General features: G+C 38.4%; 1 protein-coding gene and 1 non-coding gene across 16 annotated transcripts in view; one reads left to right on the forward strand and one right to left on the reverse strand.

Moving 5' to 3' along the window:
* Positions 1–23,631, forward strand: part of ANKRD31 (ankyrin repeat domain 31) — a 62,039-nt gene that overhangs the window by 5,933 nt on the left and 32,475 nt on the right. For 7 of the 15 annotated variants that reach the window (XM_032676767.1, XM_032676765.1, XM_032676752.1 and 4 more), the window contains exons 4-13: positions 507–553; positions 1,171–1,265; positions 2,278–2,318; positions 2,504–2,596; positions 7,653–8,312; positions 11,363–11,487; positions 11,948–12,069; positions 14,665–14,835; positions 18,258–18,400; positions 21,239–21,383. In XM_032676767.1, the coding sequence (XP_032532658.1) occupies positions 507–553; positions 1,171–1,265; positions 2,278–2,318; positions 2,504–2,596; positions 7,653–8,312; positions 11,363–11,487; positions 11,948–12,069; positions 14,665–14,835; positions 18,258–18,400; positions 21,239–21,383 (1,642 nt within the window). Of the gene's footprint in view, positions 1–73; positions 173–506; positions 554–1,170; positions 1,266–2,277; positions 2,319–2,503; positions 2,597–7,652; positions 8,313–11,362; positions 11,488–11,947; positions 12,070–14,664; positions 14,836–18,257; positions 18,401–21,238; positions 21,384–23,631 lie in introns of all 15 variants that reach the window. The other 8 variants (XM_032676760.1, XM_032676762.1, XM_032676761.1 and 5 more) reach the window with 6 other exon arrangements.
* On the reverse strand, positions 3,741–3,812 carry TRNAE-CUC. The gene has a single exon. It is a non-coding gene; the product is annotated as a tRNA-Glu (tRNA).

Raw genomic sequence — 23,631 nt, forward strand, 5'->3', positions numbered from 1 at the left:
GCATGTGGCAGCCCTGCCACTTAGAGCTTGCTGATGCGCAGGTCTTGAAGTAATTAAACTATGCTGTTTACAGGGGTATTGAGAGTGGTATACTGAGCTTCACAGTCTCTGGAGCAGCACCCTGTTTTATTTAATGAAAAAAGGGAGTTGTTATCAAAGAAAGATTAAAACTGTGAGTTGAAGTTAAAATACCTTGTGTTTTGGTCCTTTGATGTATAAAACATCTTAAGTTTGAAGCATTCATGTCTTAATTGCATGGGTATGTTTTCCTTCTGGGTGAGTGTTATCTTCCACAGTCTTATTTTTCAACATTTTTCTCAAATAGTATAAATAAAAAAAGCAGAATACTTTTGTGATTTATTAGTAATGTATGTAATGATAGGATCTAAAAATTTCATCTCCCAACTCAATTACAGAAGGAAGAAGGTAGGCAATTGGTAATAAAACAAACAAACAAAAAAAGATAAATACTTTGTTTGCTAACTTGTTAATTTTTTTTTCTTTAGATACTTCAAGAGGCATACACATCTGACCAGTCTCAGTCTCTACTGCAGTGAGTATAATACATCACACAGGAATTTCAGTCAGGCATACTGTAATTAAACAAGTCCATTATATATCCATTTGTATGTTATTTTATTCCCAGTGTACTATTTAGAAACAGTTTTCTTGTTTGCTTAGTGAAGGATCTATATTTATGTCACGGGTAGTTCTATGTTCAGTATGTACCTGGATTTGTTTATATTGATGATATTACCTTTATTGGTTTAAACCAACAAGAGTAACAGAACTTGGAGAAAACCATTAGACAAACAAAAATTTATAATAAATAATATTAGACCTTTCGTTCCTGGAAGCTATGGAAGGATTTCAGAAGAAGATGGATTTATAACAGAAACACAGAAAGAACTAATGAAAAACAGGAAGGGCCATTTTTTCACTTAGAGAATGAATGTGCAAACATAGCTAGTTCCGTGTAGGAAATCCAGAAGTCTTATTTGTTGCATGTCCTTGTAAAATAAAAGTATACCTCTGAAATAACTGCAGCTGTTTTCATGAATAATGGTTAGCACAAAATTACATAAATAAACTCAAAGTACTGTAAAAATGTTCGTAAGGTGAGCAGATTACAATTCTTTAAGAACTTTTTATTGTATTACTTAATTCTAGGGGTTGGATAAAGCATTCATCACCTACTGAAAATATTTCTAAGTCTGATTTTTCACTAAATGCTGCAGTAGAAGAACAGCAACTTAATTCTGTAGGTATGTTGTACAAAACTGGAAGTTGTTATAGCTGTGCCAGAATCATTTGAGAAAATCATTTGAGAAGCTGAAGATGAGTATCCATGTAGATTTATTTGGAATATGATATGTGTGCTTTCCAACAATTGTTTAGTTTTTATAGTCACGGACTAAAAGTTCTGGTTTTATAAGTGTTGTGCTAGGATTGTTTGAAGAGGTAACTGTTTTCTCAATCCAGTGCTATATATCCAGTATAAAATTATTTCATTACCGTGGAATTTTCTGACAAAAGTTACAGGCCACACAAATATACTTAGTACTCAAGTGCCATATGATTGTGTAAGATAAATAGGTCATTGAGAGTTCCCAAATGTTTCTTACTAACATATCAAAGAATCAGAGGCATTTCTAAGAAAGGAGAAACAGAAATGCTACTATTCCCCGTGTCTGTATGTCACTTCATGCTACTTTAGTTGTGCCTCCGTTCCTCTGTGCTCCCAGCAGTGCAGGACTGCCCCATCTATTTAGTTGTCTTCTGCCTTTACCTTATTTTTACTAACCCTACAGAAAAACACTCACTTTATTTCTGATGAGGAAATTGCCGGGGAGTCACATGAATGTCAGAACAGAGTGATAGGAGCAGGGGGGTTGGGATCATCCCTTTCCAGAGGCAGTAAGTTATTAGGTTATTTTAGCACTATTGTCTAATTGCATTGTAATTGGAGAGGGCAGGGGATAAGTCTTATCCTGTGGAATGGGTGGTAATACCATCTGCTGACAGTCTTTGGAAAGACAGGTCTCTAAACCACAGTGAAGAGATGTGACAAAATAGCTCTGGGATATAATTTAGTGGCTAACAGAGCCTGACTAGAAATTTTATTGTCAGTTCCATTTAGGGAACATGACTATAGTAATTTTTAAGGTTTGAAATTTTATACTTAAACTTAGGAAATAGTGCCATTTTTTAGAGGCAATGAGAACTTTCAGAAGTGAAAAGTAAAACTGAAATATTTGTCTACTTTCCTTAATTTAGATATCAAATTGAATGAATTTCAGAAGGATTCAGAAGAAAAGGTAAGTGTATTTTTACAAGAGAATGTATATAAAATATCATATAATTTATTTAGCATTATAGAGTATTTTACTGAAAAATGCCTGTTTCTTTCATTTTAAAAAGCAAGCACATAGCTGTTGAAACTGTCACTGAGCTCATTAGGTGAAAACACCTTTAAAGCTAAACTTTATTTTCTGCTTTTTAGGTAAGAACTGTAGTTCCTAAGCTTGCAGAACACAAGGGTAGGAGCACAGCAGTAAAAGGGATGTGGGGAAGACATCATCATGACACAGAATCTGTAAGGGCTGTTACTTAAGATAAGACAAAGTAATGAAGACTTTTGAGTAGCTTAAAATGTTTCCCACCGATGAAAGTTATGGGAAAGGCATTACATTTGGAAGGTTTCTGAGGAGGAATAGATTATCTGTAACTGTCCTTCTGATTGAGGTAATAGTTGGGGAAAAAGCAACTATTTTTGATAAAATTCACCAAAGGTAGATTTGAGATCAGTATGGCAAATTGTTCATGTCTTGCAGCAAATACCATTCATGACCAGGGCCAAGTATTCTTTGTCTTGGAAACAAGGGGAAAAAACTTGAAATCTCCTAGGCTTTTCTTTTCTGAAAAGTATGCAGCTGTAAATATAAGCGTATAATACCAAGTTTATTAAATGAAACATTCTCATTGCACAGAATTAGTCCAACAGAACAAAATCTAAATGCCTTGAAAAAGAGATTGTCTTTGATTAATAGCTTCTGGAGAATAGGCAGATTGAGTGCATTGAGAATATCTCCAGAGAGGATATTTTAGGAGCCTGGAGAAAGAAGGTTGGAAATAATCACTGCAGTGAATTATACTTTTTGGATATTGGCTGATGTTGGCACTGGCACGATCTGAGTCCTGCAGAAAGATCTTTAGTGAGAGGAACCAAGAGGCCACCCCAGACTGATTTGCAGCAAGGGCAGAACAGACACCTTGACAACCAGCAGAGAGTCAGTGAGCATCTTAATTCTGTGTGTCCCTGGAAACACAAGATAAATCTATAAATTAAGATAATCTGCATAGAATTCTGACACCACAAAATTAGTCTTGCTGGGTTTTCTTGACCTTGATGATGTAGCAACGCTGATTTCTATTGTGGTTAATCTGTCAATAGTGGGGTCAATACTGTTCAATATCTTCATTTAAGTATAAGTATGGCCAGTCTTCGCGAACGAAGATTTGGGAAAGGTCTTTACCCTTTGAGCCAGCGCAGTGGGTTTTTTAGGTGAGACACAGTGTGCGCTGAGCTGAGCCCACCCTTTAATCCTAAGGTTCATCTGCCGGGGCCGAGCAAGCTTGGACGGTGGCAGTGAGGTCCTCAGGACATAGGTTTGTTTAGAGTGACCTTCTCTTAGATGGATGGCCTTACAGGGCTGACGAGCTCCATCTGCCCGGAGGAGTTCCCTGACCGGGAATCGAACCCGGGCCGCGGCGGTGAGAGTGCCGCATCCTAACCACTAGACCACCAGGGCTTCATTTAGTGGCCCAGAAAATGGAACAGAATGCACCCTCAGCAAGTTCAGAGATGGTACTGGGAGGAGTGAGTGATATACCAGATAGTTGTGTTGGCATTCAGAGGGGCCTGGGCAGATTTGAGAATGGGGCAGAGGGAAGTCTCATTCAACAAAGGAAGGTGTGAAGTACTGCATCTGGGGAGAAATAATTTCAGGCACCAGTACAACTGGGGACCAGCTGATTGGAAAATAGCTCTGCAGAGAAGGACCTGGGTATCCTGGTGGACCCTCTACTTTGCTCTTGTGAGACCTCACCTGGAGTACTGGAGTCCAGCTCTGGACGCAGGAAAGACATGGACCTGTTGGAGTGGGTCCAGAGGAGGGCCACAAAGATGATCAGAGGGGTGGAGCACCTCTCCTGCGATGAGGACAGGCTGAGACAGTTGGGATTGTTCAGCCTCGAAAAGAGGAGGCTCTAGGGAGACTTCATTGCAGCCTTTCACTGCTTAAAAGGGGCTAATAAGAAAGATGGAGACAGACCCTTTCCTTAGGGCCTGTAGTGACAGGACAAGGGCTAATAGTTTTAAAGTAAAAGAGGGTCGATTGAGATTAGATATAGGGAAGGAATTTTTTATGATGAGGGTGTTGAAATGCTGGAATATGTTGCCCAGAGAGCTGGTAGATGCCACATCCCTGGAAACATTCAAGGTCCGATTGAGTAGTGTTCTAAGGAACCTGATGTACTTGAATGTGTTCTGGCCCGTGACAGGAGCATTGGACTACAGCCCATTCTGTGATTCTGTGATCTTCTGTATGAGAACAGACTGATAGAGCCAGAACTGTTCAACCTGAAGAAGAGAATGCTGAGGGGGATCTTACCACTGTGTATGAACATCTGACAGCTAGGAATGAAGATAAGGGACCCTGACTTCTCAGTTGTTCCTACTGATAGGACAAGAGGAAATAGACAGAAATTCAAAAGAAATTGTGAAATCTGAAATCCCATCTGAACAGAAAAACATACTTTTTAACTGAGAAGGGGTTTCAGACACTGAAACATGTTTCCTAGAGCAGTTGTGCATTCTCCACCTATGTCCTGACTGGACATGGTCCTGGGCAACCTGCTGCAGCTGACATTGCTTGAGCAGCAAGGTCAGACTAGTTGGTCTCAAGAGGCCCCTTCCGCCCTCAAATGTAGTGTGATTCTCTGTGCCTTCTTCCTGTCCCAGTGTATTGCAGTAGTCTTCAGCAAAGCACTCTTACAGAAGCTGATAATGTTGATCTCTCTGAAGGCTTAATTCTTCTATAGTGATTCTCTTGCATGTGTGTATTGAACAACTGAACTTCTTTTACTCAGAGCTATCAGATACAGTAGTCCACTTAATATTTCTACTCCACCCTTATTATTTATACTGCAATATTAGTAATTCCCTTTTTGTGTTGTAACATTTGTAAGACGCAGGCTGTGACACCCAAAAGCCTACAATTTCTTGATAATTTTCACATTGTTCTCAAACATATAGGAAAAAAGTCCTTTTGTGTCACGATTCACCAACACCAAGGTGATGTGAATGTCCTGCTGGCTGCTGGAGCTGCCAGGCCAGATGTAACCTTGCTCATGTAGTGCACAGGGAGAAGTAAACATCTGAGGCTCTGCAGAGCCTGGCTCGCTCACTGGCCTTTGATGCAGTACATGTGTTGACATACAGTTTTGTTATCCATGGTCAAGTTGTTTTTTTTATGAAACCTCTTCTTGACTTCCCTGTCTACCTGTTTCCTTTGGTGCTAGGTTGTGAATCAGCTGAGGCTGGAATTGACTGTGTCTGTGCTCAGCTGTTACTCAGTGCATGCTTACTGGGTAAGGTGGAGAGGGAGACAAGACATTCTGGGCTGATGCTAGGTCACTAGAATTTGTGCCTGGGTTAAGGAACGCTATGATTTGGGTTTGTACTGCGAATAGTTGAGACATGAGAATAGTGGGATTTAAATCAAGTTTTTTGAAGCAGTGTGACCAGTGGACGTGGTTGGCATAAAATAATCAGCAGCATTATGCCAAAGTGGTACATTTTTTATGTAGAAACCCCTTTATAAAATAATTTGCTTGAAGCATAGCTCTTCCGGTGGAAGATGGTCCTGAACCTGCATTTACCACAGTGTTGATACTTTACTGCTGAACTGCTGACTGAGGGGGAATCCTGTTCCTCATTTGAATGAAACTTAGGTATTTTCAAACCATATTTAACCAGGCTGGGATCGACAGAAGAGAGAACTCCCACTTTTGATTCCAGTCACAGCTAACTCAGCTTTGCTGCTTCGGCAGCTCCTCTGTTGCTTTTCAACAGACGATTGAAGGTACAGGGATCTTAGGCACTGGGGCTTTTAAGTGTCTTTGCGCGTAAGTGGCAGCTGAGGATGAGTTTTAGGGAGGGAAAGTTTAAACTTCTTTTATGTTCTGCAGATTTGAATTATTTGTAGAGAAAGTCCTACCAACAGAAATGAGTGCTAAGGAAGTTTAGGCATCTGTATTGGACAGAAGTTTTTTGAACACATCACACGTAGGGTTTGGATTTCAGTTGGCTTTTGGGTTTTTAGGATCTTGCAAAATTAATCCTTCGTTGCCTGCCTTCTCCATTAATATAAATGTAAGTTTCACCTGCCCTTTACACTGAGCATTTTTCTTAGGAAGTTTGTAATGTACATACATGCTGTTTATACCACAGTTCTTCAAGTACAGAAAGTTGTGCCAATAGAGGGGTTTTATGCGGTTGGTTTATAGTCTGCGTACATTAGAGAAGTGGTCTAAAAAGAAAGTGTAGTTCAGTACAGCAAAGTAAGAAATAGTCAGTACTTAAAAAGGAAGAATTACATACAAAGGTATAAGATAGGGAACAGCTGCCTGAGGAATAAGTTTTCAACAAAGAAGCAGGGATTTATGTTTACTTACAAACTGCATGTGACTCAATGCTGTCAGATTTCTGCCCTGTTTTACTGTGTGTGAGCTTTATTGAAATCATGTTACCAGTGGTTAAAGGTTTCTTGCACTGCCCCGTATTACCACTTGCTGGCAGCAAGACTCTAAAAATGCATTGAAAGGTATTTTCTTAAGAGCAGTATTACTAAGTAAGAGCACTATTATATACAAATGTTATATGGAAAAAAATATGGTTTAGGTTGGTGGAGGCACCATACTTTCTTCTGCAGAACATTTGAAACAAGGATAGGGAAAAAAATAAAAAACCTATGTTTTGGAATAAAAATGGGTGCATCTGTTGAAAGCAGCTCAAAGTGGTTAGAAAAACAGAAGCAGTATTACTTTTCCAAGAACAGTTGTGCCTTTATGTTCTGTACTCAGTGTGGAAACTCAAATAACTTGAACTCCTAAGCTTTTGAACTGAAGTTCGTGAGGCACAGATGTTCCACATTTGTGTGGGATACACATGGTCAAAACTCATATGTTATGTTTTACTAACTACGTGTTTCTTATTATTATGAATATGCTCATTTTCATTATTTCTACTTGACAGAAATTTTTAATTACTTTCTTTTAGAGCCTTTTAATACCCTCAGGTCACTGGCAATGGCACAGTATCTTTAACAGATCTAGTCTCTCTTGCTCTGGATTTTCATTGCTATGAAAGTCAAGAGCTGAAGTGCTCTACTTTTGAAACTGAGACCTCAGTCTTCTTGCAATTGTGTGAAGGAGGGCTTTGAGTCTTGTAGTTTATGCAAAAATTGATAATAAAATATACATATATATGTATATATGTAGATGACTTCTAAAGTGAATATTAATTAAATGCTTTGTAGAAAAAGTTGTTCCATTACTTTTCGTGAACTTTTTTTTGTTTTAATTTTTAGATTTCACAAAAATTAAGTAATGAAGATCTCTCTCCAGAAATAAGCCTCTGTCTAGATGGCCCTGTGGAAGACGTAACAGTTCTAAACGAACAGACACCAGAAGATACATTTCAGCATGTTTTAGATGATTGCCACAGAACCTGTGTGACCACTATTGACATTGATAACATAGTAGAGGAGCATTCCCTTAATAATGATACAAATCTTTCTCTGACATCCCCAAGGAAGATTTTCGTGGATGTATTCACTGAACAGAGTATAGAGACTGGTGGATTTGACGGCAGCGCTGTGTTAACATCCCCTGGTGATTCTGAGAGTCTTAAAGTGATAAACCCATTGCCTGACAAGTTAGAGTGTCAGGGTCATGCCTTTTCCACTGATCCATCAGCAGCTGAGAGCAGTGATGCCCTGCCGGTAGAGCTTGTGAGGCCTCTGGATGCTTTGTCAGGATCTGTGGTACAACCTATCACTCCTATAGTGCCAATTGAGAGACAGCTTAACACCGAGGGAGAGCAGCTAAATTCAGAACCCAGCATTCCCCAATTAGATGATGACTGTACACAAATAACAAACATGATGGACCCTCAACTTGCTACAAGTCAGGTGAAAGAAATAAATGCCTTCAGAGGATCTGACTCTCAGAGGATAACAAATGAGCAAGTATATACACTATTTAATTCATATTTGGAAATCCCTGTTTATCATAAAATGTTTTATAGTAGCCAAATTACTTAGAGATGTGAATCTTAGTAAAGAATAAACTGGCATAAGTAATTTGCATGTTTAAATCATTTAAGTTGTTTTTGTTTTAAAAGTCCAGTAATGTGTTTTTGATATATCCATGTGATGAAAAAGTTCAGCCTGCTGGGACAGGAAATACTGTTAAAGTTAATTCAGTGACTGATGTGGAAGTCTAGAATCAGCATGGGAATTTCAAAAACTCAAGGTTCCTACCCCATACAGTTCTATTTTTTCTCCTGGCTATAGTGTGCTGTTTTCTTCTGTCACAGTTCTCACTGCTGTAACATACAAACGCTTTGCAAGTACTATAAAATAAATTCAGCTGTGTCTTTTCTGTAGACTGGAAAGGTTACTCAATGGGGATTTTTTACACATGTGTTTAGAAGTGTATTTATTTGATTTAGTTGTGCTTATGTGAGACTTGATGAAAAAGTTAAGGCGTGGTTTTATGTCCATGTCCTCCCCTGAAGAAGTCAGTGTATGTATGGATACAGCGTGTGATCCTTCTTGTTATGCCTTGTGCTGCAAAGGTGTTCTGGAATAGGTCATTTGTATTGAAATGCAAAAATCTGGAGAGGAGCATGAAAGGAAAGCAATGCCATAATCTCTTCCTGTTTAGATTATAATAAGGGAAAGAGGATGACACATAGATGTATCTATATGCTACAAAGTGTAATAGGCATCTCTTGTAAACCTGTAATCTGATTGTCTGCTCTGTGTTGTCTTTGAATAATCTGGAGCTGCAAATCAATGATCAGTTGTGTATAGCCAGCTATTTAAAGTGGGTTTACAACCACTTTGCTTCCCCACAATGGTATAAAGCATCCAAAAACTATGAGTTAATTCTGTCTTTTCATAGCAGTATTAACTGAATATCATAGCATGTAATAAAATGTGCCACAGAGGTGGCAATTTCAAGGTGCTGAAAGGTCTGTCATATAATTGTCTCAGAACTATAGCACTTTACAAAGCTTTTTAAGTGACATGTTGATTTCTGAAATTTGTAGCGCAGCTGTGTGAAGCTTTATGTATAGATCTACTCAAAATCACAGTTAAGATTATGAAGCAGGGTCTTGTGGAAATGGGTATCTATAACCTCTTGTTGATTAATACTCAATTTTAGCTTCTTTTTTTTGTGTCTTCACCTGGTGTTCTCGAAGGCAGGAAGTAAGGAGGCAATTTAATGAGAAAAAAAATCCCAGTTAATATGTTAGTAACTGTTGAATTCTAACAGTATATTCTTCACCTTGGTCTTTTCCCATTTTTGTTTCTTCCGAGTATTCTTGTTGTGGTGAAACAAGTGCCCTAAAGAGGAGAGCCCATTTATTTTAGTATATGATGTCTTATAAAGCAAGCGTGAGGTTTCTTTTCATTGAAATGTTTTCTTCTTCTTCTCTAACCATCAAAAAGTACTGCTGTGATAGTTTTGTAAAGTAACATATTTGATTTTCCCCAAGTGCCATAGAATCATTAAGGTTGGAAAAGACTTCTTAAGAACATCGAGTCCAACCATCCAACTGTGAACCACCCTGTTCACCACTAAACCATATCCCCAAGTGCTACATCCACATGTTTTTTGGACACTTCCAGGGATGATGGTTCCACCACTTCCCTAGTCAGCCTATTCAAATGCCTGACCATTCTTTCAGTGAAGAAATCTTTCCTAATATCCAATCTAAACCTGCCCTGGCACAACTTCCAGCTATTTCTTCTCATCCTGTCACTTGTTACCTGGGAGAAGAGACCAGTCCCCACCTTACTACAACCTCCTTTTAGGTAGTTGCAGAGAGTGATAGGGGCCATCCTCAGCCTCCCCTTCTCCAGGCTAAACAACCCCATATCCCAGGTTGGTATGCATCATCCCTTGATCCAGGAGGACCACTTCTGGGAAAGCAATTCACCTCTTCAGTAGCTTCTCTGCTAAATATGTCAATTAAAAAAATTAATCAATGAATTCTCCATTTCTGTCAGTATCCCAGGAAAGGACTGACAAGTCCTCCCATGTCACTGAGAAAGAATTCCTATGCATGTGTGTTGAGGATGTGTCCTAAAAGCTTTCAGCATTACTCAAGTGAGTAATGAACTAATGAGTACCCAGGTTTCAGCAGCTTGAGCAGTACACAACAGCATGTTACACTCACTTGGCTAAAACAGGGAATAAACTCAAGTAACTCAAATTAACTTGCATGGGATGACCTGTCTTTAGGCTGGGATTTCTCTCCATTACTGTTAGGATAAGTCTCTTGTATACACGAATCAATTGCACCCCCTAGGATGAGTAAATCACTATCATCTTTGAAAGTAACTCTTCCTCTTATTCAGTAGTGGGGGTAATGAGGATGCCTTAGTGATATCTAGTTGCCTGGCTTTTAGAAGGCTGAAGGTTAGTAAAGTGAATCTCATCAGTAGTGTCTGTAGCTAACGGATGGTGTGTCTTTAGAAATAACTTCTCAGTTGGGAGTCTCTGAACTTCGAGTGAAACATGGTTCTTACCCTGTGTCTGTTTCTAGGCTTCTGCAAGGGTGAGATAAGATGGGCCAGCTTAAGACATCTAAAACATGATCTAACTTTTTAGGACAGGAGCTTGTGTCTATAGGAAACTGAAATGAGTCTGTTAAGTCAATTCATATGTCTGGATAACTTTCAGATAGAACAGCTTTTGTTTGCTGTCAGCCAGCCGAGATTTATGTTTTAAGTTGTGATTCTGAGTATCTAATTCTCTTGGCTGTTTCTGTCAGGAGCACATGGTATGGCATACTACTTCAGGGGTGCCTCTCCTATGGCAGCCTTTGTCTCTCTTATCTGTAGAAATCCAGTTATTCACTTAAGCAACACCTCTGTTGTCTGTGAGGACACATACAATTTATAAGTGTTCTTGGAGCTCTTTTATATACAGCTCTTGTTTTACTGCATGCTTACTGGTTGCTTGTAATATTTCTTTCTTTTTATCACAACCTGTGGGTGATCAGCAGAGAGAGAAAGAAGTAATTCCTGATTACTGGGATGCCACCTCTAGTAAAAAGCAAACTGGTGAGGGACATTCACATTCAGTGGAGCTTATAGCATGTGCAGAAACAGCCCAAACAATATCAAGGTAGGTGAAGAAGTTGAGAGAGACCTCCTCAAGAAGGTACAGAGATTGTGATTGTGTTTCCTCTCATGATAAAATACTTGAAGAGACTCAGCAGAGAGTGTCTCACAGTGGCAGTATAACATGAAACAAACTCAAGGATTTTGAGTATGAGAAATTAATGCATAATATTCTTAATTTTTTAAAAATATTAATGTAATAAATACAATGCATATAGAATACTCATTTGTCATGTGAGTGAGTTTAAAATGATCAAAAAGTAAAGGTTTTACCTTTTATTAAAAGATCTGGAAGTTCGTTTCTCCTCTGATTTACTCTTTATTAAGTACTACCTAAGTTAGCCTGTGTACTTGCATGCTGTTACTTCCTTTTAAAATCAGATACGTTCGTATTATCACCTCTACTGTAAACATTGTTTTATATAGAGAATAATTTTGTTGATTCTAAGCAAATCTCTTGTCAGTAAAATTCAGAAATCTACTTCTAAAGACAAGCAGAATCTAGAAACCAGAATATGGCAAGAAATAATTCTGAATGAGTATACAGAAGCTAATCGGAGGAGCAAGAGAATTGACAACAAACGGAGTAAGATATTCTATACTGTTATCATACAGATTATTTTATTATTTGAACAACTGTACTGAATCAAATACAATTAATAACCTTACCAACATATTGTGGCATGAATTTCTTTCTAAAAGGTGGTAGAAACATTCATTTTAATAATTAAAATTATTGATAATTTCCCTCACTTCTGAAAACCTTCATATTAGCAACCTAACAGTTGACTTGTTTGCATAAACTCCTTAAGAATCATGAGTTTTTCAGGATGCAATTTTTATCACAGTGTTTTATATGAAAAAAAATTACAGTGTATTCTGACAAGAAGAGAAATGTTTTCATGCAGAGTGAAAAAGTATATAAATGACACGCATTTATATATCCTTTTGTCATTTAGTGTTCTGTGTGCAACTTCATTCTCAGGGCTCTGCCATCCGCAAGAATTGGCCTCTACAAAACGGTTTATTCTATTTTGAATGCCTGATGTTGTTATCCTGTCTACAGGATTATAGGGCCTTCACTACCACAGTTATGGAGCATCTTGTAAAGTATTTTTCTTTGCGATGTGCTTTGTCAGACAGAAAGATTACTATTTTTCATCCTTTGAAGATACATGCAGACAAGTTCTTTACCTCAATGAGGAATTTTGTAGGAGGATAAAGAATCTCCTCACTTATGTCCTCACTCCAGCACCTTTAAGATTGGGATCTTAAAAGTTGTTTTTTGTGGGGTTTTTTTGTTTTGGTTTTTTTTTTTTTTAAAGGCCACTTAGTTGGGATTTATCCATGAATCTACAGTCATTTAAACATCTTACAAAGTTTGGAAGTATTTGAACTGTAACAGCTACATTATAGATCTTACAAAATGAGAAGAATTCTGCCTCCAGTTAACAAACCTTCTCTTTTGCAGGATTTTAAGTATTCATGGTAGAAGCTCTATGTTGATGAGATTTAAAGTTGAATGAGTAGCTGCTCCTCTTTTTCAAACTGACTTAATAGTTTCCACTCAATAAATAGGCTGTTGGTTCTTTAGCATGATTTCTGCAGAAAGAGTTGCAATGCCTGTAGAGGTAGCTTTGCGTTACACCAGTGTAGCAAGTTTATCTCCCTTTTGCGTCAGGCCTAGCAATCAAGAGCCCATGAGTCATCTTAGTTTGGTAATTCTCTGAGAAAACAGCCCGATGATAAGTTTCATTTGGGCTGGCACAAGGTCAGGGACATGGAAGGCACTAGGGAAGGCAAGGTGGAAGTGATGGGAAATAGGTCCTCTTGAAGGAGGAAGTTGAATCAGGTAAATTGCAGCATAAAACTGCGCCTTGTTCTGTGTATATCTGTGCAGTTTAATCCCTCCTGAGCTGCTTGGCTAGTTTAGACCAGCTTTGACTAGTGACTGCATATCTGAAATGCTTAAGGTCTTGCAAGGCTGGGCAGGTAGATGAGAGGGACTGTCCATGTGCTCAACTGAGGGAAGGTCCTGAGTAAACCCATATCTGTTAGATTCCAAAAATCTACCTAGACTCAAGAACTTAATAAGTTTGGGAATTAGTCTGAGCTCACAGTATATCACCATGCACAAACCAGAGACATCAGGCTGCGTGAGTTACAGCTCTAGAAGAACTATGGTTTTTAAGGTCTATTTCTGACACCTGGGCAGAGTTTTAGGGCCAGCAAGACACACCTGCTACAGCCTGTGGAGAGGAGCAGTGTATGTAGCCTGCTGTCCCAAGCATTTTCATTAGTAGATGAAGTAATGGCCTAGGGTGTGTACTGTATTTTCCTGCAGGCAGTTCTGCTGTTCTTCTTCCCTTCTTTCTTCCCTCTCTGTTTTTCATCAGATGCAGTAGCCAGGATGCTCTTCTCCACAGTTTTAAGGGATGCTGGAATGGCTAGTGAAGTACAGAAGAGCTCATCTATGTATTGGAAATAATTTCAGCCAAGATGAAAACGGTGATGAGTCCATAATGGGAGATAGCATTTGTTTTGTAAAATAATAAACTAAAAGTTAAAAATAGTATCTTTTACATTTTATTTTTTTACATTTAGGCCTTATATTCACCTTTCACTCCTTGCAGAAAAGGCTGAGCTGGTTGTGAAGTAATAGGAAAAGGTAGTCTGAGGGAGCTAATCTCAATCACTATCCGAATGTAAATACTTCCTCACAAAGCAGAGGTTTTAAAAGAAAAATTATTACAAAATAATGGTTGATAAATTTGACTTTTCTTAAAAGTTAAATTATTGAATAACTGACTTAGTTATTGAGATGGTCTCCTTACAATGATTTGTATTGCAGAATAGCAGTTTTATCATCTGTTGGGAAGCAATGCACTTTGCAAAAATGTCATTAGAAAGGAAGAAGTCTAAAGTTAACATACCTTTACAAAGTCATATTTCTGTGTGTTGCATTTCAGTTGCATTTTTGTTATGGAATTCCCTATGGCATCTTTTATTGAATGGTATTATTATTTAACTGGTGATGTGTTTTTTGAGATACTCATTTCTACTAGATTGAATGAGCATTTGTTTCTTCAGAAAGATCATTTACCAACTGTAATACAAAGTGCCAAAATAAGAGAGAAAAGGTATTTTTCTGCACAACAGAGCTTTTAACATTATCTTTCAGAACGAGAAGCCTTTGGTAAGGGTCTGGCTCGCCCTCTTACACTTTCAGCAATCCACAGAAGGAATGTGTATGGTGAGAATTTACTGCATAGAGCTGTTACTCATCAAGATGTAGACCTCGTACGTAAGATCATAAAAGCTGGTGGAAATGTAAACGCTCAGGATTATTCTGGTAAGTTGCAATTGTATTAAAATACTATTTTCAATGAAGTATCCACTTGTAACTAATAAAAGCGTATATTATGAGTTTGTGCAGTGGGCAAGACTGTAGGTTTGTTACTGGTCAGTAAATTATTATATTTTTATTGGTTTCACTTGGTACTTGTTCATGGTAAAATACATAGATCTACTTATAAAACTATATGAGAAAAGAAAATTTGGAGGGAAAAGTAAGCACTTTAAAAATTACGTAGTGATGCAATCAGGTTTATTTAGCCTTAATTCAACAGTTCTGTGCCTGCTTATCACAAAGCAGTCCCTAATTAAATAATCAACTTCATGGGTTTGAAAGTTGGGGTTATTTTTGTCCACTTCAGTGACCAACTTGAGACACCAAGATGTAGATTTTTCAGTTTAATTTTCCAGGGACTTTTATTTTGCCCATTAGATCTTAAGGGAACTTGTAGTTTTATAATTCGGCATTGTCCTAACTTTCTAAGAAAGTTGTGACTACTTGGTATTTTCCGTTTTTCTTTCATCTTGGGCATGAAAAAAAAGGAATGACAAATAGTGGCCGGCTGTTAATGTTTTGTTTGAAGCAATTCACCTTATCCAGTTTCATGTGTGATACTCTGTGTCAAAGGCTTTGCACCTTAAGTATCACTTGGTTTTTTCAAATATAAGGCTGTTTCTTATTTGCACTTCCCCATCTCCTCCCGTAATATCTGATAAACTTCCACAACAAAAGAAAAGATTGTTTCAGACAACTGGCTCATTTGGTAGAAAACATCATTTCTTAGAGTGTTTTCATACCATGCTAGTGGTTAGGATTTCACAACTGTTCTGTGGGAAAGGAAGACACTCACATTCTGCAGTTATAGGCTATTGCATAATGCAGGCACATAACATTCCAAAATTAAGTTAAAAATTATCTGTCTTCTGGAATATACTGGGAGATAGATTGGGTCAGCAGCAGATTTCAGACTTTTGGAGTACAGATGTTTGAGCTAACAGAGTGACTCATAATATGTATTAACTTGTGAGAAAATATTTTGTTGGTGTGGTTCAAAGCCCCATGCTGACGACAGAGAAGTGCTGATAGTGCAGCCACAGTAGGCAAGCATACCAAAGTGCACTGCTTCTGGTTTTTGCTGTCACAGTTGCTTCCTTTTTCTACCTTTTTAATGTTTTGCCAGGCCACGATTTCTTCATTCCCCAGGCTCTGGTTGCTGGTTTTTTAGTGCAAAAACAGCACAGCTGCACAAAGTATCTTGTAGTTGTACTCCTTGAAGAGATGAGAGGTTAACCTGGCCATGCTTTGCCTCGGTCCACAGGGATAGGGGAAATTTGGACCGAGCACTGCGGTTAGGGTTCGGACACAGTTGAGGTCTCGTGATGCAATGCCAATTTATTCAAGGGAAACAAGGGTTTAAAAAACCGCGGTTTAAGGGGTGGACGCTAAGCCAGGGAGGTGCAAGAGATTGACAGCTCAGGGAAAGATGTGGTAGGGGGACAGGGGAGAGATGGGTGGAACTCTCGAATATCAGAGGGGGTTGACTAATTGTAGCTCTCTCTGCACTGTGATAGCTACAGCTTATCAGTAACAGAGGCATGGGAAGACAGAGGAGAAGAAGAGATAAACAGCTTTCAAAGGGGAAGCCTGAGGGAGAAATAGGGACAATATGGAGGTACAGCAGGATCTATAAATTTTGACAATAAACTGGGGTGTACAAGGGTTCATAAGCACACAACAGCAAACTGGGGAAAAACTGCCAGTCTGCTGGGTGGATTATTCAGTGAGTAAAAAGTCCATTCAGACTCCATTAATGCTTTTCCAGGCCACATATCTCTCCCATTCTGTCTTTTCATCCATCGCAATGCTTCTTTTTTTTTTTTTTTTTAATGAGGCAGGTGTAGTCAGGAAGAAGTAGTTGCCAGACCTGTGCCATTTTGACATGCACTTTCATCTTGATCTCTTTGGGAGTCATTGTTCCGAATTATATTCTGCCTCTGTACCTATTCTCTTCCTTTAAAGCCTCTCACCAGTGATTATCTATATTTTAGCCTAGTATTTTTCCTTATTCCTGTGCTACAATATTCTGCTTCAGTACTTTGCTGAGTTCTTGTGATCTTCTGTTGTTTGGTTTGGGGTTTTTTTTCTCCTTTTTATTTCCTGGACATCAGCATGTAGGATATGAACAGCATGTTAGAAATGCTGTCTTGTGCTCTTAGTTTGAGTCTTGATTCAGAGTGTCTGAAGGGATCTGAAAAACAGTTGCAGTGAAACTTGTGTTTCTTCTTGATCTGGAGCATGCACAGCATCCTTGTCTCATGTCGCTAATCCCTAAGAATTATTAATTGAATGTGTTGTAGGTGCAGTTTTTTGGGGCCTTATTATTGTATCAGATAGAGGATACGTTTTACTGAGGGAAAAAATTAATACATTCCCTTAAGTGAACCTTTTAATTCTCCCCTTAACAGATTTCATAATAAACACAATTTGTAGGAATATACAATATTCCAGGTTCAGCTGTGTATAAGAGAGCCTTCGGAATTTCTCTCTCCAGTGAAATTAAGATAATTTTGCTCTATGGTGGCAAAAGAATTTCATTAAGCCTTATTAATTCACATATTTAGTATGTGAATTAGGCCCCGACAACAACCTTCTGATAATGGAAGATTGTTGAAGAGTAAGACTGTTGATCAAAATGGTCTTCTGGAGGGCATGTTGATTTGAGAGTTGGAAGACAGGAAGTGGAAAATCCGCTCTGTTTTTTCTTATTTCTCTCACCCTACATGTTTAAGGAGCTGATGCATGGCTATGCTAAACTCAGTTCAAAGGCTTATATTCCCCGTTTTTCCTCAACACCTCTTTCATAGAGTAGAATTCTGTTGTGAAGCTTATTCCATATAGCTAGGAATGAAGATGGAATTTCAGTAGGGAATTTTAATTTATTTGGACACTCAAATTATTCTTGGGTAGTCTTAAAAAACATTTCTGTTTGGTAGTAGTTCACATCTTTATTTTTTAGCTTCCTTCTTACTAACTTTCTTCAGCATAGCTATATAAATTAAGAGTGCCATGAAAAACTATGTTGTTCTTAAAACAGCATATATGTTTTGTTCCAGGAGAAGTTACCAAGATATGGGTCAAATAATTCTCTCATTTCATAACAGAACTACCAAATCTAAAACTAATATTGTTACAGCAGCGTCTGCTTCTTCAGTAGGTGCAAATTTTGTGAAAAGCAAGAGATCTCCCAACCCTTGTGACTTTTTCATAAATATTTCTTCATACAACTTACTGTAATGCATCAGTGTGTACCTTTTCAGTATGCGCTCTGAAATCTTTATCAAATAGGCAACCTAAAACTGACATAAATTTTTAGAATTTTTTTTACCCAAATGTGAAATACATGCTTTTCTTTTTCATAGGCTTGACTGCACTACATATAGCAAGTGTGGAAGGCTTTTATGGGATAGCAAATCTGCTTTTGAAAGCAGGTGCTGATGTTAATGCTGCAGAAAAGGAACAAATAACACCGTTGCAAGATGCAGTTAAAGAAGGCCATTATGAGGTATATTCCAAATTGAACACAAATTATGATTTAGTAATACAGATTATTGTTGTTGAGTCCAGAAGGTCACATAATGTTTTTGCATGTAGCTGGTCTTTTCAGATTATAGGCAAATTCAGGAGCTTGCAAGTCCTTCCTGCTTGATTTCTGTTCAAACCATTCCACAGGATTTTTCCCGAAGGAGAAATTAATTGTTTTTCTAACTGTTGGGGACAGTGTACTACTGAGGAATAGATTGCTACTGTTTGATACGTGATTTTATAATCACACATGTATGGCACACTGCCACAGCCATGCACACCCTGTTTTAACATGTAGCATGGAGGGTTATGAAGGCATGGCTTTATATTTTGTATAGTCTTAAAACTGAAAGTTAACTGAATAGCGAATGTGAAATAATTGTAAGATTTGTCGCCAAATGTTGTGGTTTCATAAACCTGTGTCTGAATTGTGGATCCTCTTTCAGTCTGGCAGTGCTTGCCTCCAGCTGGCATGTCTGTGCATATTTCTAGGGTGACCCAAATTTATGTAGGAGTTCTATGTGTCCCTTTTATCTGCTTGCATTTTCTTTCTCTGGAAGTGCACGTTTGCTGCCCAATAGTTATTGATTTCCAAGATCTTTTAAGTATTTTTTTTGTGGGGTGTTTTGCTCTTTTCACAACTGAGATGAAATTTATTCTGTTTCCTCACAAATCTCCCTGGAGCAAAGAGGAAGGGTGGACTTCCAGCTAATAATTTTTTCTGAGACTTGAGAGCCCCAGGAATGGTTTTCAGCTTGTGCATCACAGACTATTGTGGGTTCATGAAATATTTCTGTGTTCTGTGACTGTACCTAACACACCATGTCCATGGTTATGCATGAAGAACTCTGCATCTCTGCAAGTAATATTTAGGGGCCATCAACTAGAATGATATTGGAAGAACAGTCATTTCAACTAGGTCACTTGAGGCACACCAAGATCATTCAGCACAGAGCTGAGTTAGACTTATGCAAGCTGGTATGTCCAGAGGGAATGGTACTATCTGGTGATGCTGTGTTTACTCAGTCTCTGTTTGCTCACTATCAGTAAAATTGTCTTGCTGCAGTGATCTGTCAGACTTAATTTTTGTTGTTTCTGACTAGCAACAAAACAGTGATAGTGATGGTGATTCAGGCTTTTGGTAACATAGTATTTGAAGCTGTTTTTTCAAAGCTGCATTATTACTGTAGATTGGAAACATGCCTTTTATCTACAATTTTATTACTTTCTGTGCCTGCAATATGCCAAATTAATTTATTTCAGGAAAAATGGTAAGTATAGGAAAGATTTTTTTAGTACAGTTAAGGGGAAGAGCATGCAAGTGTGTATGATCACAGTTGTGGAAGAAGAGTTCTCAACATTACTGGTTGAAAAAATCCAGAGGTTTGCTCTTGGTTGACCCCATTTTATTTTACTCTATTGTTAGGAGCATGTATGAATTGAGAAAATGTCACTAACAATTTTCTCATTAGCAGTCTGGTTAGAAATAATGAGGGACTCAAACACATGGATGGAGGATGTAAGTCAAGGTCAGTCTGAAATTATAACGTGCTGAAGGGACAAAAGCAGAGGTACAAGTAAAATCACACTAGTGGTGGAATAAGATTGCAGGGTTACCCACAGAAATGAAACAATCAGATTGTAAATTTCCCATGTCCCATGCCTGCAAAGCTTGGCCGAACATTTTGCTAAAAAGGTCATTTCTTGAATAAGAACAAAATCAGGCTTTATATTTGTACAAAAATCATAATATTGGTAATAAGACCATCAGAATGGGTTTAATTTGATCAGATATATCTTGCATATCTGAAATAGCTGTCAAAGCTCCCCTTTGCAGTCTCAGGAGTCACAATCAACACATCTAGAACAAAATTTCTTTTCTCCTAAAGTAGATATCAGCAGTGCCCTGGCAGCCAGGAGGGCCAACTGTGTCCTGGGGGGCATCAGGCAAAGCATCACCAGCTGGTCAAGGGAGGGGATTGTCCTGTTCTGCTCTGCACTGGGGTGGCCTCACCTTGAATAAATATTGTGTGCTGTTTTGGGCACCACAATATAAGAAAGATACTGAGCTCTTAGAGAGTGTCCAAAGGAGGGCAGCGAGGATGGTGAAGGGCCTTGAGGACCTTGAGGTCACTTTGTATGTTCAGCCTGGAGAAGAGGAGACTGAGGGGAGACCTCATTTCAGTTTACAACTTCCTTGTGAGAGGAAGAGGAGGGCAGGCACTGATCTCTTCTCTGTGGTGACCAGTGACAGGACCTGAGGGAACGGCTGGAAATTGTGTCAAGGGAGGTTTAGGTTGGATATTAGAAGAAGGTTCTTCACCCAGCAGGTGGTTGGGCCCTGGAACAGGCTGCCCAGGGAAGCGATCACAGCAGCAAGCCTGAGAGAGTTCAAGAAGCACTTGGATAATACTCTCAGGCACATGGTGTGAGTCTTTGGAATGGTCCTGTGCAGGGCTGAGCGTTGGACTCGATCCTTGTGGATCCTTCCAACTCCACGTGTTCTGTGATGTCCTAAATGGATAAGCTGGCTCATACCCTGTTATTTTCTACCAGTTAAGAGCTATGGGGCCATGAATCCTACCCTGTATTTTGGGAGACCTTGTCTTAATGGCAACTGGAACAATTTATAAAAATGAAAATAATAAGATGATAGGATAATGCCTTATCTAGGGGAATGCTTAGGGTATTTGAACTAGAATATAGAGAAATTTGATTTTAGTTGCTCATGTCGTCAAGTACAAGAGAGAGAAGCCTATGTAAGGAGTATGGAAAATACTGCCAGAAGAGATATGAGCTAAAAAACTTATTTTTTTAGATGGTGAACTTACTACTTTGGTATGGAGCTGATCCCTTATTAAAAAATAAAATGGGAAGGTGTGCATTAGAAGAAGCTTCTGACCCATCTATGAGGAAACTTCTTACCAGTTATGTGGAAAAATCCAGGGGATATTCAGTATCAGGTAGGAAAGAATTATTTTGTCGTAGCATCACCACTAAATGGAGAAATTCAGACCATCTGTTAAACTGTTTCCTTAATTACTGCTAGTAATTCTATCGACTTCAGCGACTGATGCCTGAGTAGCAGTGAGCACTCCTTACCTTCCACAGTTGCCGTACATTGATGAAGTATAAATGATAATGATGTCCAGCTGTTTCTTGGGCTGGAGTTACCTTTAAATTTGAAATGGAGATGTGAAGCACAGTAGTCATTGTCTGTCTAAAGGGAAGATGGGACATGGCTTAATTTGCTGATGGGTGAGGTATGGTTTAGAGCTAGGGATAAAGTTTGGTTTTAAACTGGCATATAGTCTGAATTTTAAAGGATCCATAGGATAAAAAGTGGTGAATCTAGGATTAGATCTAGATCTTATGAGTTGCCAAGCCTTAACTGCTACTGTTTGGGCTGGGTGTAGGTAACAGCTAGTGAGTTTGTAAGGAGATAGTTGAGTTAGAGTTAGTGATTATGGCTAAGGAAGAAGTTGGGTCTTGTACAGTCTTGGGAACTAAATTGAGAAGAAGGTTCAGAAAAGGCTGTTTGATCAGAAGCAAGTACAAAGATGTGTCACAAGATAAGCCTTGATTAGAGCTAGAATTAAGACTGTTGGACACCCATTGGCCAGTGTGAGCTGTGGCATGTTTAAGTCTTGAAGGAGTCCCTGTCCCTTGGACTATTATCCATTATTGCTTTTCCGTTGTGGGTAGCAGTAAAGCTACAATGCATAGTCCAGGGAGAATCAAAAGAGACTTCAGGACCTTGGGATAGTTGGAAGGGGAATCTGGTGCACAGATAATTTTTTTCCACTCTCCCAGTTGTGAGCCGCGACATTGGAAGAAACAGACAAAGCCAGTCTATTAAAACATGACTCCATAGCTGATGTCACTGCCACAGTTCTGGGTTTTTCAGTAATAGGATGGTTTAAATGTCACCAGGCCTGCTGGTGTCAGATGGCATTCACCTTTCTCAGAGAAAGAAGAGGGTCTTTGCTCTTAAGCTAGCGGGGCTCATTGACAGAGCTCAAAACTGTACTTGAAGAGGGACTGGGACAATATCAGACGTGCCCATGACAAGCCATTGGGTGATATATGCAAGTTAGGTGGATGGGGTGCTAGTGAGTGCCCTCAGCCTGCTGCTCTGAGACTCCTTGGATACCCTGAATCACACTTGGAGTCTTACAGAGAAGAGCCAGGGGTTCCTCTTAAGTTTCAAAAAGAATCACTTAGGTCACTAATCTTCAAAAAAATTTAGAGTTACAATGTCACTCTTTACTCTCGCCATTTCTGGTTTGTGCAAGGTGCTGTTTGCAACAAAGATTAGACTCCAGTATTTTTATAAATATTTTATGTATTGTTATGTTTTAGATTAAAATAAAACCCTTATGGCTTGAAAATTTTTCTAGAAAGCTAAATATGGTAAGTACTATTACACACAATATTGTAGACAAGTTATACATATGTAACAGCATGTTCTATATGTAAAGTAAACTATGATCTCTTTTCAATTTTTGTTTCTTTCTGTCTTTCAAATAAAACTTAGGGAATTATTTTTTCTGGTTTTGATAGGTTTTTAAAATAGCACATTCTTAGGACTTCAGCTGTCTGTGACTATTTCCTTGTGTTCTTTTGTTTTCCACATCAGTTTTCTACAACTCCTTATTTATACTTGTTACTATTCGTTTCCATTTTTTTCATTTCTCATTTTTTATTGCTCTGTATTTCCCTTCCTAAGCTAGGTTAGTTTTTGAATCACTGCAGCTTTTCATCTTGAGTGTGAGATATCTTGTGAAATACTTCCTAGCTGTTATTAATATTTTTCTGCTGACATTTTTTCTTCAATTTTTTTAATTTATGACTATTTTCAGCTCTTTGAAAACTTCTCTTTCAAATAACTACTGTGTCAGTATAAGTGTATGCATATACATACATAGGAAAAGGTGGATTTATAGATATATATATTATATAGGTTTATAGAAGCATGTGTGAATGCATATGTGTGTGGATATAACATTTGATTTTTTTTTCCAAGTGTGTGCAGCAAAAAATTTAAGTTTTTTCTCTGAACTGCAGTTATGTGTTGCTGGGGTTTATTGGTCAAACCTTGGTTGCCTTTGAATGAGATGTAAATGAATGCTAGCATCAAGAATATTTTGAAAGTCAATGGGATTCGTGCTCCTATGTGCATTAAATTCTTTAAAACCGGTGTATATAAGA

This window comes from Chiroxiphia lanceolata, chromosome Z, assembly GCF_009829145.1.
Source record: "Chiroxiphia lanceolata isolate bChiLan1 chromosome Z, bChiLan1.pri, whole genome shotgun sequence".
Classification (NCBI taxonomy): Eukaryota; Metazoa; Chordata; class Aves; order Passeriformes; family Pipridae; genus Chiroxiphia; species Chiroxiphia lanceolata.